The sequence below is a fragment of the Dicentrarchus labrax genome, unplaced genomic scaffold, assembly GCF_905237075.1.
Source record: "Dicentrarchus labrax unplaced genomic scaffold, dlabrax2021, whole genome shotgun sequence".
Taxonomy (NCBI): Eukaryota; Metazoa; Chordata; class Actinopteri; family Moronidae; genus Dicentrarchus; species Dicentrarchus labrax.
Window position 1 is genome coordinate 1782490 of NW_026136704.1, and position 18390 is coordinate 1800879.

General features: G+C 44.2%; 1 protein-coding gene and 1 long non-coding RNA gene across 7 annotated transcripts in view; one reads left to right on the forward strand and one right to left on the reverse strand.

The window, feature by feature from the left end:
* Nucleotides 1-3460: 3460 nt before the first annotated feature.
* The window catches only part of LOC127362331 (protein TALPID3), a 30747-nt gene continuing 15817 nt past the window's right edge, over nt 3461-18390 (forward strand). For 5 of the 6 annotated variants that reach the window (XR_007884429.1, XR_007884428.1, XM_051397932.1 and 2 more), the window contains exons 1-11: nt 3461-3565; nt 4026-4217; nt 4303-4504; nt 5575-5751; nt 5911-6041; nt 6168-6302; nt 8306-8523; nt 8708-8832; nt 9609-9793; nt 9872-10025; nt 10384-10543. Coding sequence is in view for 4 of the 6 variants with exons in the window: in XM_051397932.1 (XP_051253892.1) it covers nt 3548-3565; nt 4026-4217; nt 4303-4504; nt 5575-5751; nt 5911-6041; nt 6168-6302; nt 8306-8523; nt 8708-8832; nt 9609-9793; nt 9872-10025; nt 10384-10543 (1697 nt within the window). In the remaining 2 variants the exon portion in view is untranslated. The remainder of the gene's footprint in view (nt 3566-4025; nt 4218-4302; nt 4505-5574; nt 5752-5910; nt 6042-6167; nt 6303-8305; nt 8524-8707; nt 8833-9608; nt 9794-9871; nt 10026-10383; nt 10544-18390) is intronic. The other variant, XM_051397930.1, reaches the window with a different exon arrangement.
* The window catches only part of LOC127362391 (uncharacterized), a 72839-nt gene continuing 65251 nt past the window's right edge, over nt 10803-18390 (reverse strand). The window contains exon 2 of the long non-coding RNA XR_007884444.1: nt 10803-11054. This is a non-coding gene — a long non-coding RNA (uncharacterized LOC127362391). The remainder of the gene's footprint in view (nt 11055-18390) is intronic.

Genomic DNA, 18390 nt, shown 5'->3' on the forward strand with positions numbered 1-18390 from the left:
AGGTACAATAGATACAGCAGGTACAATAGGTACAGCAGGTACAATAGATACAATAGATACAGCAGGTACAACAGGTACAATAGATACAGCAGGTACAATAGGTACAGCAGGTACAATAGGTACAGCAGGTACAATAGATACAATAGATACAACAGGTACAACAGGTACAACAGGTACAGCAGGTACAATAGGTACAGCAGGTACAACAGGTACAGCAGGTACAACAGGTACAATAGATACAACAGGTACAATAGATACAGCAGGTACAACAGGTACAGCAGGTACAACAGGTACAATAGATACAACAGGTACAATAGATACAATAGATACAGCAGGTACAATAGATACAGCAGGTACAATAGGTACAATAGGTACAATAGATACAGCAGGTACAACAGGTACAATAGGTACAACAGGTACAATAGATATAGCAGGTACAATAGATACAGCAGGTACAATAGATACAGCAGGTACAATAGGTACAATAGATACAGCAGGTACAAGATACAGCAGGTACAATAGATACAGCAGGTACAATAGATACAACAGGTACAACAGGTACAATAGATACAGCAGGTACAAGGTAAGAGGTACAACAGGTACAATAGATACAGCAGGTACAACAGGTACAATAGGTAAATACAGCATAAGGTACAACAGGTACAATAGGTACAGCAGGTACAATAGGTACAGCAGGTACAATAGATACAATAGATACAACAGGTACAATAGATACAATAGATACAACAGGTACAATAGATACAGCAGGTACAATTCATACTTTGCACGTGACGTCACAACTACTAGCTGGCGGGCAAGAACATCGTTCTCCAGCAACGAAACCCAGTAAACTAATCAAGGATCTTGCCAGGACGTCGCCAGTTTTACTATACAAAAGTATATATATATATATATGTGTGTGTACGTGATTTGATATATGATGAGAAGAAGAATACGTTAGTACACACGTTACTGTTGTACTGCGTCTACTCACTTACTTACTTACTTACAGTTACTTTGCATACATAACGTTACTATGGTACAGTTATTACTACTACATTAACGTTACAACCTAACAGATTGCTAACAGGATTAAAGGCATTTCGCTGCCCCAGCTGCTCTTGTCTGTTGTCTGATGCTATGTGGAGTGGATGAGCAGGTAGGCTACAATGTTTGACATCCTGTTAGCCATATATGATACAGACTAGTTGGCATAAGGTTTTTTAAACTAATGTTACTTTTCAAGCTGTCATTCGCGGCAGACGGGGTGTACATATTCAGATGAAGACTTCATCACACGACGGAACAGATGTCACTTTGTGTATAGCTACAGACATGCAGACATTAGCAAACGTTAGCGGGTAACGTTAGCTAGCTAACTAGTAATACTCACGTTTGCTTTGATTATGAAGATATTCCTGTTTTTCACCTCCCATACGACAGCGTTGTTAACCCATCCACTCTTGAAGAAAAGATAGCTATCCATACTTTTGTAGGCTTTAATTTTTTGTGCGGTGTAAGGTGACGGATATATGTAAATATATATGTTTCTTGCCCGCCAGGTAACCATGGTAATCACGTGACTGCAAAGTATGAATAGATACAACAGGTACAATAGATACAGCAGGTACAATAGATATAGCAGGTACAATAGATACAACAGGTACAATAGATACAGCAGGTACAATAGATATAGCAGGTACAATAGATACAGCAGGTACAATAGATACAACAGGTACAATAGGTACAATAGATACAACAGGTACAATAGATATAGCAGGTACAATAGATACAACAGGTACAATAGGTACAATAGATACAACAGGTACAATAGATACAGCAGGTACAATAGATACAGCAGGTACAATAGATACAGCAGGTACAACAGGTACAACAGGTACAATAGATACAGCAGGTACGATAGATACAGCAGGTACAATAGATACAGCAGGTACAACAGGTACAACAGGTACAATAGATACAGCAGGTACAATAGGTACAATAGGTACAATAGATACAGCAGGTACAATAGGTACAGCAGGTACAATAGGTACAATAGATACAGCAGGTACAATAGGTACAATAGATACAGCAGGTACAATAGATACAGCAGGTACAACAGGTACAATAGGTACAACAGGTACAACAGGTACAATAGATACAGCAGGTACAACAGGTACAATAGATACAGCAGGTACAATAGATACAGCAGGTACAACAGGTACAATAGATACAGCAGGTACAACAGGTACAATAGATACAGCAGGTACAACAGGTACAATAGATACAGCAGGTACAATAGGTACAATAGATACAGCAGGTACAATAGGTACAGCAGGTACAATAGGTACAATAGCAGGTACAACAGGTACAATAGGTACAACAGGTACAATAGATACAGCAGGTACAATAGGTACAATAGGTACAATAGATACAGCAGGTACAACAGGTACAACAGGTACAATAGATACAGCAGGTACAATAGGTACAATAGATACAGCAGGTACAATAGGTACAGCAGGTACAATAGGTACAATAGATACAGCAGGTACAATAGGTACAATAGATACAGCAGGTACAATAGATACAGCAGGTACAACAGGTACAATAGGTACAACAGGTACAACAGGTACAATAGGTACAACAGGTACAATAGATACAGCAGGTACAACAGGTACAATAGATACAGCAGGTACAATAGGTACAACAGGTACAATAGGTACAACAGGTACAATAGATACAGCAGGTACAACAGGTACAATAGGTACAACAGGTACAATAGGTACAACAGGTACAATAGATACAGCAGGTACAACAGGTACAATAGATACAGCAGGTACAACAGGTACAATAGATACAGCAGGTACAACAGGTACAATAGATACAGCAGGTACAACAGGTACAATAGATACAGCAGGTACAATAGGTACAATAGGTACAACAGGTACAATAGATACAGCAGGTACAATAGATACAGCAGGTACAACAGGTACAATAGATACAGCAGGTACAATAGATACAGCAGGTACAACAGGTACAGCAGGTACAACAGGTACAATAGGTACAACAGGTACAATAGATACAGCAGGTACAATAGGTACAATAGGTACAACAGGTACAACAGGTACAATAGGTACAACAGGTACAACAGGTACAATAGATACAGCAGGTACAATAGGTACAACAGGTACAGCAGGTACAACAGGTACAATAGATACAGCAGGTACAATAGATACAGCAGGTACAATAGGTACAATAGATACAGCAGGTACAATAGGTACAACAGGTACAATAGATATAGCAGGTACAACAGGTACAACAGGTACAATAGGTACAACAGGTACAGCAGGTACAACAGGTACAATAGATACAGCAGGTACAATAGGTACAATAGATACAGCAGGTACAATAGATACAGCAGGTACAATAGATACAATGCATTATTAAACATTATAAATTAGTTCTACAGTGTGTGTCCTCTGTCCTCTGCAGAGACTGGACTGAGGAGGTTCGGATCAAGAAGACAGTCGATGCCTGGATCAGCACGATGACCAAAGACATCCAGGTGAGCTCAGCAGGTCACATACCACCTGGAACACCTGGAACACCTGGATTCCAGGAGGCAACCCCTGGAAAAGACCTGGAAAACAGACTGACACTAATCTGACTGTAACTGTCAGGATAGACTGTTTATAAAAACACTCTTCTTCTCCTCCTCCTCTTCCTCTTCCTTCTCCTCTTCTTCTTCCTCCTTCTCCTCCTCCTCTTCCTCTTCCTCCTCCTCCTCCTCCTTCTCCTCTTCTTCTTCCTCCTTCTCCTCCTCCTCTTCCTCTTCCTCTTCCTTCTCCTTCTCCTCTTCTTCTTCCTCCTTCTCCTCCTCCTCTTCCTCTTCCTTCTCCTTCTCCTCTTCCTCTTCCTTCTCCTCTTCTTCTCCTTCTCCTTCTCCTCTTCCTCTTCCTTCTCCTTCTCCTCTTCCTCATGCTCTTCCTTCTCCTTCTCTTGCTCCTGCTCCTCCTCCTCCTCAGGCTGACATCTCCTCAGACGACGCTGTGAACAAACCCTCAGCCAGCAGAGACGCCACAGTGACATCACAGCAGAGGGCTGCTGGGAGCTCCGCCCCCGCTGGCAGGGGGAGGCCAGTGAGCGCGCTCAGAGGACCAGGAAGTAAAAGAGCGGCAGGGAGAGGAAGCCGAGGACAGACATCTGGACACAGACCGGTCAGACTGAGCTCTTTTCTGATCGATTGATTTGATGAGGAAGTAACTGATTGAGTGATGTCATGGCTTCTGTCTCATGTTGCAGGAGGCGGAGCCTGGCAGACGCACAGGAGGAGCGAGGGAGCAGGTGGAGGTGGACGGAGAGTCGTACCTGACGCGTCTGTACGGCAGAGCTCCGTATGAAGGTCTGAGACGAACCCTGAAGAAGAGCCCGTACCTGCGATTCAGCTCACCTGCCTCACCGGCCAGCAGGAAGCCCCGCCCCCGACTGGTGGAGAGTGTCAGAGGTGCAAGCTAGCTCTATGTTAGCTGTTTGTTAGCTCTATGTTAGCTGTTTGTTAGCTCTATGTTAGCTGTTTGTTAGCTCTATGTTAGCTGTTTGTTAGCTCTATGTTAGCTGTTTGTTAGCTCTATGTTAGCTGTTTGTTAGCTCTATGTTAGCTGTTTGTTAGCTCTATGTTAGCTCTATGTTAGCTGTTTGTTAGCTGTTTGTTAGCTCTATGTTAGCTGTTTGTTAGCTCTATGTTAGCTGTTTGTTAGCTCTATGTTAGCTGTTTGTTAGCTCTATGTTAGCTCTATGTTAGCTGTTTGTTAGCTCTATGTTAGCTGTTTGTTAGCTCTGTGTTAGCTGTTTGTTAGCTCTATGTTAGCTCTATGTTAGCTGTTTGTTAGCTCTATGTTAGCTGTTTGTTAGCTCTATGTTAGCTCTATGTTAGCTGTTTGTTAGCTCTATGTTAGCTGTTTGTTAGCTCTATGTTAGCTGTATGTTAGCTGTTTGTTAGCTCTGTGTTAGCTGTTTGTTAGCTCTGTGTTAGCTGTATGTTAGCTCTATGTTAGCTGTTTGTTAGCTCTATGTTAGCTGTTTGTTAGCTCTATGTTAGCTCTATGTTAGCTGTTTGTTAGCTCTATGTTAGCTGTTTGTTAGCTCTATGTTAGCTCTATGTTAGCTGTTTGTTAGCTCTATGTTAGCTGTTTGTTAGCTCTATGTTAGCTGTATGTTAGCTGTTTGTTAGCTCTGTGTTAGCTGTTTGTTAGCTCTGTGTTAGCTGTATGTTAGCTGTTTGTTAGCTCTATGTTAGCTCTATGTTAGCTGTTTGTTAGCTCTATGTTAGCTCTATGTTAGCTGTTTGTTAGCTCTGTGTTAGCTGTTTGTTAGCTCTGTGTTAGCTGTTTGTTAGCTCTGTGTTAGCTGTTTGTTAGCTCTGTGTTAGCTGTTTGTTAGCTCTTTGTTAGCTCTTTGTTAGCTCTATGTTTCCAGTAAGTCGGCCATCATTAACAGAACTGTCCAATCAGAGCCCAGCCCTGGGAGCTCCTGCTGTGGGTCAGTGGTTCAGGTATCTAACTGTGTCTCCATCAGGTGTGAAGGTGAAGTCCTGTAAGACTCAGACCTGTTTGGCTCCTCCCCTCAGTCTGTCACCTCAACGACCTCAGCGCCATTACATCATCAGCTCCTCCCACCTGACCTCTGGTGACCCCGCTGACCTTATCGTGACCCCTCCAGACAGTGACTTTGTTCCCATGGCGATCCCACTTGGTCAGACATCAATATTATTATTCAGTTTTACTATACGGACTCCATTACCCAGAAATCCCTGACAGACATTTATCAAATAAAAGTCTTTTTAGAGTTTTATTTTGAAATGTTGCATTAAAATCAAACCTGCTGCTGTTTTCCAAAATAAAATTCAATCAGGTCGTCCCAGGATGGACTCCTCGTCCAGGTGTCTCACTGAGCGTCAACAGGAAGTGACATCACCACTCACAGCTCCTCCCATATCTAGTGTGGTTGCCGTGGACGACGAAGCCTCTGAGCTACAGTCACAGGTGAGTCTGACTCCAGTTAGCCCCCCCCCCGCTGGTTTACACTGTCAAAGCTTTCTGATTGGACGACACAACGTCTGCAGACAGCGTGAGGTCAGAGGTCACTGACAGGTGGTTGTGTGTTGGCAGGAGGCGCAGCAGCTGGGTGCAGGTGAGGCTCCTCCTCCTGCTGCTGACATCATCGAGAGGAAGCATGAGGAAGAGGAGGACGAAGAGAACGTCTTCCCTGGAACTGACTTCCTGTCTGTCGCTGACATCATCCAGGTAACCTTCCTCTCTCCTCTTCCTCTCTCCTCCTCTCTCCTCTCTCCTCCTCTTCTTCCTCTCTCCTCCTCTCTCCTCTCTCCTCCTCTCTCCTCTCTCCTCCTCTTCTTCCTCACTCCTCCTCCTCTCTCCTCGCTGTCCTCCTCTTCCTCCCTCCTCCCTGTCCTCCTCTCTCCTCTTCCGCTCTCCTCTTCCTCTCTCCTCTCTCCTCTCTCCTCCTCTTCTCTCCTCACTCCTCTCTCTTCTTCCTCCTCCTCTTCCTCTCTCCTCCCTGTCCTCTCTCCTCTTCCTCCTCCTCTTCCTCTCTCCTCCTCTCTCCTCGCTGTCCTCCTCTTCCTCTCCTCTCTCCTCCTCTTCTTCCTCTCTCCTCCTCCTCTTCCTCTCTCCTCCTCTCTCCTCTCTCCTCCTCTTCTTCCTCACTCCCTCTCTCCTCTTCGTCCTCCTCTTCCTCTCTCCTCCCTGTCCTCTCTCCTCTTCCTCCTCCTCTTCCTCTCTCCTCTCTCCTCTTCCTCTCCTCCTCTCTCCTGCTCTCTCCTCTTCCTCTTCCTCCTCCTCTTCCTCTCTCCTCCCCTGTCCTCCCTCTCTCCTCCCTCTTCTTCCTCTCTCCTCCTCCTCTTCCCTCTCTCCTCCTCTCTCCTCTCTCCTCCCTCTCTCCTCTCTCCTCCTCTTCTTCCCTCACTCCTCTCTCCTCTTCCTCCTCCTCTTCCCTCTCTCCTCCCTGTCCTCTCTCCTCTTCCCTCCTCCTCTTCCGCTCTCCTCTCTCCTCCTCTCTCTCCTCCTCCTCTCTCCTCTTCCTCTATCCTGCTCTCTCCTCTTCCTCCTCCTCTTCCTCTCTCCTCCCTGTCCTCCTCTCTCCTCTTCCGCTCTCCTCTTCCTCTCTCCTCTCTCCCTCCTCCTCTTCCTCTCTCCTCTCTCCTCCTCCTCCTCTCTCCTTTTCCTCTCTCCTGCTCTCTCTCCTCTTCCTCTTCCTCCTCCTCTTCCTCTCTCCTCCCTGTCCTCCTCTCTCCTCTTCCTCTCTCCTCTCTCCTCCTCTCTCCTCTCTCCTTCTCCTCTCTCCTCTCTCCCTCCTCTCTCTCCTCTCTCCTGCTCTCTCCTCTTCCTCCTCCTCTTCCTCTCTCCTCCCTGTCCCTCCTCTCTCCTCTCCCTCTCCTCCTCTCCTCCTCCTCTCTCCTCTTCCTCTCTCCTGCTCTCTCCTCTTCCTCTTTCCTCCCTGTCCTCCCTCTCTCCTCTTCCGCTCTCCTCTCTCCTCTTCCGCTCTCCTCTCTCCTCTCTCCTCTCTCCTCCTCCTCTTCCTCTCTGCTCCTCTCTCCCTCTTCCTCTCTCCTGCTCTCTCCTCCTCCTCTCTCCTCTTCCTCTCTCCTGCTCTCTCCTCTTCCTCTCTCCTCCCTGTCCTCCTCTCTCCTCTTCCGCTCTCCTCTTCCGCTCTCCTCTCTCCTCTCTCCTCTCTCCTCCTCCTCTTCCTCTCTGCTCCTCTCTCCTCTTCCTCTCTCCTGCTCTCTCCTCTTCCTCCTCCTCTTCCTCTCTCCTCCTCTCTCAGTCTCAGAGCTCCCCCTGCTGGACGCTGCAGGAAAATAATAAAATATGAATATTGCAATAACTCCAATATCCTATTGTATTGATTATTGTATTGATTATTATATTGTTATATTGATTATTATATTGATTATTGTATTGTTATATTGATTATTATATTGTTATATTGATTATTGTATTGATTATTATATTGTTATATTGATTATTATATTGATTATTGTATTGTTATATTGATTATTATATTGATTATTGTATTGTTATATTGATTATTATATTGTTATATTGATTATTGTATTGATTATTGTATTGATTATTATTTTGATTATTGTATTGTTATATTGATTATTATATTGTTATATTGATTATTGTATTGATTATTATATTGATTATTGTATTGATTATTATTTTGATTATTGTATTGATTATTATTCCTTCATATGAATTCACGTTCTTCTCCTTTCTTCCATCAGCAGCAGGAGGGGGAGGAGGAAGAAGAGGAGCAGCAAGAGGGATGTGTTGTGGGTGAGGAGGTGCTGGAGGTGGATGGAGGTCCTTCTCCCCCTCCGGTCCTGTATCAGGGTCCAGTCTTTCCTCCCCAGGCCCTCCCTGCCCTCCCTGCCCAGGACCAGGCCTCAATCATTGGCCTCAACCTGCAGAGAGACGCCCTGGAGACCCGGCTGGTGGAATGGTGAGAAACCAGACTGAACTGGTCTGAACTGGTCTGAGCTGGTCTGAACTGGTCTGACTGGTCTGAACTGGTCTGAACTGGTCTGAGCTGGTCTGAGCTGGTCTGAACTGGTCTGAACTGGTCTGAGCTGGATCCTGTTGGCACTGACAGCCTGTTGTGGTTCTGTTTGGGTCTGGGGTTCCAGGGTGGAGCAGCAGCTGATGTCCAGGATGATCTCAGAGATGTACCGCCCCCCTCCCTCTGACCCCGCCCAGAACGACTCCACCAACCAATCAGAGTCCGAGGAGCGCAGCGTCACCTCAGACATTGGTGAGTTCTGACCCAACGTTAGCATTAAGATTTGAAACGTTATATCAGATGACTGCAGTGCAAACAGACAGACTTCATTCATTACAAAGTGTCAATACAGGATGCAATCAGTTAAGGCTGCTCAATTAATCGAAATGTGATCATGATTACGATTTTGGGGTCAAACGATCTCAAAACTAATAAAATCGGAGGGAAACGATTTCTCTTTCATTTTCTGTTGTGCAACGTTGTATAGAAAAAAGCTGTGTCCCTGAATTGGGACGCAGCCACAGTCTGCGTATTTCGCACATGCGTATTTTCCGTCCCTCCCCCGCAGCAAGCACTGCACGTCATGCGCTCGGTATACTCGCCGTTCCCGACCTGTCGCGCGACAATGTGAAGTCACAGGAGCGCCGTAACTATTTATACTTGCGCCGGTGGTCGCGACACTAGTTGCCGTCTTTGGACAGGTAACGAGGAGACTTACAAATGTTTATGGGGAAAGGAAAGTGTAACTGAGGACTTCCTGGCAAAGTGTTTTTGACAAATGTCCAATAAATGCAGCATGTTTCTGAAGTTTAAAAAAATAATCGCTTGAATAATCGGGATTTCAATTTTGACCCAAATAACAGTGATTATGATTTTTTCCATAATCGAGCAGCCCTACAATCAGTATTATTGATCATCATCTAACCCTAACCTCTGATCGCCTGTTTTTTCTTTAAACTTTATTGAAATCGCTGCCGCTAACGGGCTGTTGGTTGTCCTGCTCATTACTTTGTGCTGTGTGTGCTCAGTGGAGGCAGCAGGCGGTGCAGGTCTGCAGCTGTTCGTAGACTCAAACGTGTCAGTTGACTCGGCTCTGATCCGGCAGCTGGTCGATGAGGTTCTGACCGAGCACGTTGCCCTGATGCTGGGACACAAAGACACACAAGAGCCAGGACTGGAAGTGCCAAAACCAGGTCCAGGAGCACATGAGGAGGTACAAAAACTCAAATCAAATCAAACTTCAGTCTTCAGTTTTCAGTCTGTCTGAATCCTGCTGCTGGTTCTGATCCAGGAGGAACTGGTTCCACCGGTTCCTACACCAGTACCGACACCTCCACCCAGCCCAAAGCCGCCCAGCAGAGAGACTCCGCCTCTAACCACGCCCCCTCCCTCTGACCCAACGAGCCTGCTGGACCAGGATTCTCCTCAGCCAATCACAGCAGCAGGTTAGACACAGCAGCATTAGCATTAGCAGTAGCTATATTAGCATTAGCAGCAGTACTAATAGTAGTGTTAGCATTAGCATTAGCAGCAGTTCTAATAGTAGTGTTAGCATTAGCAATAGCAGCAGTTCTAATAGTAGTGTTAGCATTAACATTAGCAGCAGTACTAATAGTAGCATTAGCATTAGCAGCAGTACTAATAGTAGCATTAGCATTAGCAGCAGTACTAATAGTAGCATTAGCATTAGCAGCAGTACTAATAGTAGTGTTAGCATTAGCAGCAGCAGTATTAACTGTACTTTTACTATAGAATTAGCAGTATTAGCATTAGCATTAACTCTTTTTCTGACTGTGACCTCAGAGGCTGTAGCCACGCCCACCCCCAGCCCAGAGCCCGCCCACTCTGCAGGAAGTCCTCCTGTTGTTCATCAAGCCCCGCCCCCTCTCACCTGGGGAGACGCTGAGCTGCCATTGGATGAGGAGAGACCAGAGGAACATATGGATCCAGACACACAGCCGCTGTATGTACACGTCCACACACCTGTTTACCAGGCAAGGGGCAGGTGCATTGTGGGAAATGTAGGATCCAGTGTTTGTGCAGTTTGAGCACACAGACTCATTAGCACTGAGACAGTCATTCGATTTATTGATCAATTCAATTCAATTCAATTCAATTTTATTTGTATAGCGCCAATTCATAACAGAAGTTATCTCAGGACACTTTTCAAATAGAGCAGGTCTAGACCGAACTCTTTAAAACATTATTTACAGAGACCCAACAGTACCACCATGAGCAAGACCTTGGAGACAAGGGCAAGGAAACACTGCCTGTTAAAAGGCAGAAACCTAGGACAGATCCTCCGGCTCTAGGTGGGTGGTCGTCTGTCTCGACCAGTTGGGGTGAGAGAGAGAGAGAGAGAGAGAGAGACAGACAGACAGACAGACAGACAGACAGGTGCACAGCAACAACAGTATTGGTAATGGCAATCTAGCAGGACCATGGCAGGAGGCTCCACCAGGATCGATGAGAACCTGCGAGACGAGAAAGCACAAGAACTCCGGGGAAGAAGTGAAGTTAGTAACATGCATTAATGGGACATGAAGGAGTGCAGAAAGAGAGAGGAAGGGAGGAGCTCAGTGCACCATGGGAAATCCCCCCGATAGTCTACCAGGGATGCCCACACTTCTTCGGCTTCAGAGCTACTTTCAAAATGACCTGGTCAAACTGATCTACCTACATTAAAAACTGCTAAACATAAGTGAAGGCAGGAAGAAGGGGACCTTGAAACTGTTCAGTCAGTCCAAATTTTTATTTCCCTTTTTTTCCAAACAGTGGATCAGTGCAGCTTATTTACAGTGAGGGTCAACTTGGCCCAAACTGAAGAGAAAACAACAAACAAAAATTAAAGCTGCAAGCAGCGTTGAGCGGGACCTCGCCTCCACCCATTCGGGCGTGCTGCGGCCGCGTCGCGTGCCGTCGTAACACGTGGGGACCACAACATGAAAATGTCACGTAAATCAGCTCAAAATCGCCACACAGCGCTTACTTCCTGTTGCCGGTGGGTGGCGCTATCACTATGTCTTAATATTGTCATGTAGACAAGTTCAGGGCGGGACTGTTGTAACACACCTTAAGTTTCATTGAGATTGGACCACGTACGCTGAAGTTACGAGGCCGTGTTACGGGCGAGACTGTTACAGAATATATGAAGTTCACTGGAGATTGGACATTGCACACTGAAGTTATGAGTGGTATTTCATGGCGAATCCACTGAATTTGACAAGTCGTCACTGGCACGGTCATTTCACGTAAATCAGCTCAAAATCGCAACGCAGTGCTTAGCACCTGTTGTCGGAAGGTGGCGCGATCACTATTTCTTAATATTGTCATGTAGACGTGTTCAGGGTGGGACTGTTATCAAACACGTGAAGTTTCATTGAGATTGGATCATGTACGCTGAAGTTATGAGGACGTGTTCAGGGTGGGACTGTACACTGAAGTTGAGTACTATCTGTTTATGGTGAATGGTCGAAATTCAACGCAACGCCACGGGTACGCCGTTTGACGGAATGTCGTAAATAGCACAACTTTTAATCATGAATGTCTTTAGATTGCGCTGATTAAATTTGAAGTAGATCCGATAAATTGCCTAGGAGGAGTTCGTTCAAATACAACGCGAAAAATCACAGAAAATGACCAAAAAAATCTAAATGGCTGACTTTGATGCCACGCCACGGACACGCCCTTCAACGTACATGCACAAATAGCACAACTTTTAATCAGCACCATTTTTTGACTGTACTGACAAATTTTGAAGCAGATCTGATAAATTCCCTAGGAGGAGTTCGTTCAAATAAAACGCGAAAAGTTCGCCGAAAGTGAAACTTTAAATCAAAATGGCCGACTTCCTGTGGGGTTTGGGGTATGGGTCCAAGAGGACTTTTTTGTACGTCCCGGCATTCTAAACGGGCCTACCGAGTTTCGTACATATCGGTGAAACGTGGCGCCGGGGCTGCTGTTTATTTATCCTGTAGGGGGCGCTACACACAGGACAAACACGATTTTTGATATGTGAGCTTCAGGCACTACTCTACACGTACCCTGTGAATTTCATATTCATAACTATTACGGTGTCCGTACAGTGACTTTTCATGCCAAGGCGCCACCTAGTGGCGTTTTTTTGTCCTTTTAAGGGAGCCTCAGGGAGCCATGGGGAAGCATCGTACCAAGTTTCATCTTAATCACACATACCGTTGTAGAGATATAAATGTCTTCATTTTAAAGAGCGCCACCTAGTGCTGATGGCCTGAAATTGTGCACGATGCTTAAGGAAGACACCTGGAACTATGGACCCAAGTTTGGTGTCAATCGGACATACCAATGTGGAGAAATGGTGCACTACCTTTTAGATGAAAATTCCACAGGAAGTGCTAATTTTATAGGTGCTTTTTTTTTAAATTTCAAAAGGTTCCAATTACTTTTTTGCCAGGGCGGTCCCCAGGTGCTAGGTGAAAAATTTGTGCGAATCAGACAAAGCGTGTAGGAGGAACCCGAAAAGTAGTTCAAGGACATTTTGCGCTCTAGAAAAAAATTCTAGGCGGAAGTGGGCGGGGCTTATATGGGGAGATTCAGCTCCATTCACCGAACACGTGGATGTAAGTTTTTTGAATGTGCGACAAACGATGCAGAAGTTATTAGCCTCAACGCTTTTTATGATGGTAGCGCCACCTAGTGGCAGACCCAAAGCGCACATGTAAACTCCCCATTTTCACCAGACCTGAATACTTTGCCAAATAAAATTGACTTTTCGTATATGTTCAGGGGGCAAAATCGCAGTCAATGGGGGCTAAAAATAATAATAAGAAACGGGCAATACATAGGGACCTTGCGGTCGCTGTCGCTGGCTCGGTCCCTAATAAAAATGAAAACGAATGGAAACAACTTAGGAAAAAGGTAACTAGAGGTATCAAAAATAACCTCAACTCTGATCTCTATACCCCTTTTAAACTGGGGCCCCTGGCAACCTCCTCCTACCACAGGATGCAACAATTAAGATAACAATAACACATTAATTTATTTAATACACAATAGTTAAGTTTTATAAGTATAACAGTAGAAAGAACTCACAACACATATCAAAAGAGTAAAATAGATGCCAACTGTTCAAAATCTAAAAAAATCACAATTCTCCGAAACACCTCCTAAATCTCCTCCTCATCTATATTACACTTGGCACATTCCCCAAGGAACTTGACCATAAAAGGAGTCCACCTGGGCGGGGACTGGTTTGACAGTTCCTGGGTGCAATCTAGACAAGAGGTGAGAAACACACAAATTAATCAAATGGAAAATGTTCCTTCCAGATCTAATGTAACACAAATGCAAACATAATACAATTTCCCTTACCGTGTTTCAACCCAACATCTGTACTAATAACCAAACCCCAGACACCTGCCGGCTAGATGGTATGTAAAAAGTGGCTGAGGTGGACAAGCACTTTATGTTGTGTCTCATTTAAGTTAAGTGTCATTACAAATAAATGTATTTAATCATATATACTGAGTACATACCTCACGCTGATGACTTGCACTGAATGGAGTCAGCCAGGGATGCATAGTCCGGACAGTAGCTGCTGATAGCCAGCCTCAAGCACACTTCCAAATGATAATCAGTCATAGTGGAACGGTATTTGGACTTGATAATCTTCATGTGGGAAAAAGGCTGACTCACATAAATAAGTAAAGCCGAATAATGCAGTCAAGGAGGTAGCACATTTCCTCATGTTGGGGTACTTTTCCTCTGTGAGTAAGTTCCAAAACTGTCCATGAGCCCTGGACTTGAGCTCAATGTCAGCTTGTAGTGTCAGGATCTCATCCTCCACTCCAGACGAGTTCAGGTTAAACAGTGTTGCAATTTCTGATGCGAGTAAATCAACATCAGCATCCTCCCGAAATGGGTAGCACATGAATGTAGCGACTAGCTCCAATAAAGCAAAGTCTTGAAACCGTTTGTTAAAGTCTGACAGAAGGTTTTCAATCTGCTCTGTGTAGTGTCCACTGTCAAGTTGTGCACAGGCCTTCCCTTGCCTCTCCAGTTCTGATACGAGGTTCTGGAAAGTTTGCCAAATCATGGCGCTGCAGCTTTGAGCCCAGATGTTGCATTTTTTGTTTGAACGCATTAACTGAGCTGATCATATTGACCACTGTTTTGTCTTTTCCTTGCAGCTCAACATTGAGGTCATTCAACATGTTGGTCAGATCGGTTAAAAATGCTAAGACTAGTAGCCAAAACAACCAAACAGACCAAACAGTCAAGCAATGAGGAAAACCAGGAGTTTGTTGAAAAATAGGGTTTTTTTATTTACCCAAAAATACCAAACAATAGAAACCAAGAATTTAACATCTTAAAAGAGGTCAACAAAATATAACTATACTCAAAACAGCATACAACAGACAGAATATGAACTAAACAAACTGACCTGCCTGAATGAGACACAAGGGAACATATATAGTGGCTTGGCCAAACCAATTTACCCACAAGGTGAAAACAAAATGGATGCCAACTACAACTCCTACAAGTAAAACAAACTAAACCCAAAATCCCCCTCCAACATGGCAGCACATGGTACGGCTTGATTGGTAGGCCACAGGATATAACCATCCTCCACCCTTGGCCACGCCTTTCTTCCACCAGGACAGACCTCATTGCTGGCTGTTACCCTGTGTGGCTTGGGCCATCACAAGCAACAATTCAGTGTGGTCGCAGTCTGCCTTCTCCAGATGCACACAGCTGTCTTTGAAGAGATCTGGCGCGAATAGAGCAGGCGATCTTCATTGCCACATCCATTATCTCTTTCATGTTCAGCATTTTTGCGCATAACGCTTGTTGGTGTATTATGCAGTGGTAATTGAGGAAGTTGGGGAAGGCATCATCCTCCCTGCACTTGGCAATAAATCCATTCGAGCGGCCAATCATCGCGGGTGTACCGTCCGCGGTGATGGACACCAATTTCCACACTGGGAGCTGAGTTTTCTCAATAAAGTTTTTAAAAGACTGATAATGTCCTCTCCCCGCGTGTGTTCTTTCAATGGCACCACTGTTAACAGCTCCTCTTTTGCAATCATATCGGTAAACACCATACGAATAAAAATGCACAACTGGGCTTTCACTAACGTCTGTAGACTCATCCAATTGCAGTGAGAAACACTCGCAGTCCGCTATATCCTGCCAAAGTTTCTGGGTTACATCCTCGGCCATTGCTTCACAGCGACGTGTAACTGTACTTCTTGACAGCTGGAGAGCTTTGATTGAAGATACTATCTCTGGTTTGTTTTTAAAGTCTTGAAACAATGATTCAGCCGCTTCAACGAATGCCTCTTTTATCATCTCTCCGTCTTGGAAGGATTTCTTATTTTTAACGAGGACGTGACTCACCCGGAATGATGCTTCGGTGGCGGTCTTCGCTTTTGTGCTAAGCTTTGAGAAAAAGGCCTGCTGTCCGGACAACTGGGATTTTAGTTCTTTCACCTTTTTCCTTCTCAGTTCGCTTTTTGGTGGAAAGTCAGAGTCGTAGCTTTTATGTATAGTCCGAAAATGCCGCTCCACATTTCCCTTCTTCGGAAGTATCCATTCCGTATGGAAGTGGTAGGTTTTGGTCTTTTTACTTGGTCCAGCTCCCCCACTCATTTTTATATAATTTCTTAAGCTTAGTACTATAGAAATAAGTTAGGTTAACTGGGCAACTCGCTAGCTTGCTGGAATGTTGCCATAATTAACGTTAACTGCCATAGTAACCTGTTGACCGGTGTGTCAGAAACGGTCAGACGTTCGAATGGTTGTCATGTATGTCAATCAAGTGACAGCTGATCGGTATGTCACAAACAGTCAGACGTTAGAATGGATGATAGGCTGACGTCTATTTTTTTTTTTTTTTAATGCCGATCTACCCACACCACCTTTGCGATCGACCGTTAGATCGCGATCGACGTAATGGGCACCCCTGGTCTAGGCCTATAGCAGCATAACTAAGGGATGGTTCAGGACTCACCTGATCCAGCCCTAACTATAAGCTTTATCAAAGAGGAATGTCTTAAGCCTACTCTTGAATGTGGTGAGGGTGTCTGCCTCCCTAACTGCAACTGGAAGCTGGTTCCACAGGAGAGGAGCTTGGTAACTGAAGGCTCTGGCTCCTGTTCTACTTTTAGAGACTATAGGAACCACAAGTAGCCCAGCATTCGGAGAACGTAGTGTTCTAGAGGGGTAATAGGGTACTATGAGCTCTTTAAGATATGAAGGGGCCTGACCATGAAGAGCTTTATAGGTGAGGAGGAGGATTTTAAATTCTTTTCTACATTTTACAGGGAGCCAATGTAGAGAAGCTAGTACAGGAGAGATGTGATCTCTTTTTCTAGTTCCTGTCAGTACTCGTGCTGCAGCGTTAATTAATTGAATTAATTGGAGCGTTTTAATGGACTTATTAGGGCAGCCTGATAATAAAGAGTTGCAGTAATCCAGCCTTGAAGTAACAAATGCATGGATTAGTTTTTATGCATCTGTCTGTGATAGTATGTGTCTAATTTTTGTAATATTACATAAATGAAAGAAGGCAGTCCTAGAGATCTGCTTCATGTGGGAGTTAACAGACAAATCCTGATCAAAGATAACTCCAAGATTCCTGACAGTGGTGCTAGAGGCCAAGGTAATGCCTTCTAGAGTAACTATATCTTTAGACAGTGAGTCTCAACAAGAGAGAAGAACAAGAATTTTATTTTTTTCTCATTTAACATCAGAAAATTGCAGCTCATCCAGGATTTTATGTCCTTAAGACATGTTTGTAATTTAGATAATTGATTAATTTCATCGGGCTTGATCGATAGATATAACTGCATATCATCTGCATAACAGTGAAAGTTAATGGAGTGATTCCTAATAATGTTGCCTAAAGGGAGCATATATAAAGTAAATAGTATTGGTCCAAGTACAGAACCTTGTGGAACTCCATGACTAACTGTAGTATTTATTGAAGATTCATCGTTAACATGTACAAACAAAAATCTGATAAGTATGACTTAAACCAGCTTAGTGCGGTTCCTTTAATGCCAATTTGATGCTCAAGTCTCTGTAAAAGAATATTATGGTCAATGGTGTCAAATGCAGCACTAAGATCCAATAATACAAGTACAGAGACAAGTCCATTGTCAGAAGCAATCAGAAGGTCATTATTAACTTTAACCAGAGCTGTCTCTGTGCTGTGATGAACTCTAAATCCTGACTGAAAATCCTCAAATAAACTATTGTTATGTAGAAAGTCACACAACTCTTTGGCGACTACTTTCTCCAGAATCTTAGAGAGGAAGGGGAGGTTAGAGATTGGTCTATAGTTGGCTAAAACCCCTGGGTCAAGAGTGGGCTTTTTAAGAAGGAGTTTAATTACAGCTACTTTAAAGGACTGTGGTACATATCCTGATAATAAAGAAAGATTAATCATATCCAGTAAAGAAGTGCCAGTTAAGGGAACAACTGTCGGCTTCGATGAAGAAATTATTGAAGTTAACTGATGAAGATCGATAGCAGAAAAACAGTCTATATATCTAAGTTTACATTAGCAAAAGTCCCTGAACTTGGAGAGCCACTGATAACTGTTGATGGCAGTTGGTGATTAATTTTCTCTCTAATAGTAATAATTTTATTATAGAAGAAGCTCATGAAGTCATTGCTACTTAAGTTTATGGGGATATGTGGTTCAATAGAGCTGTGACTCTCTGTCAGCCTGGCTACAGTGCTGAAGAGGAACCTAGGGTTATTCTTATTTTCTTCTATTAGTGCTGAGTAATAGGCTCCTCTGGCATTACGGAGGGCCGTTCTATA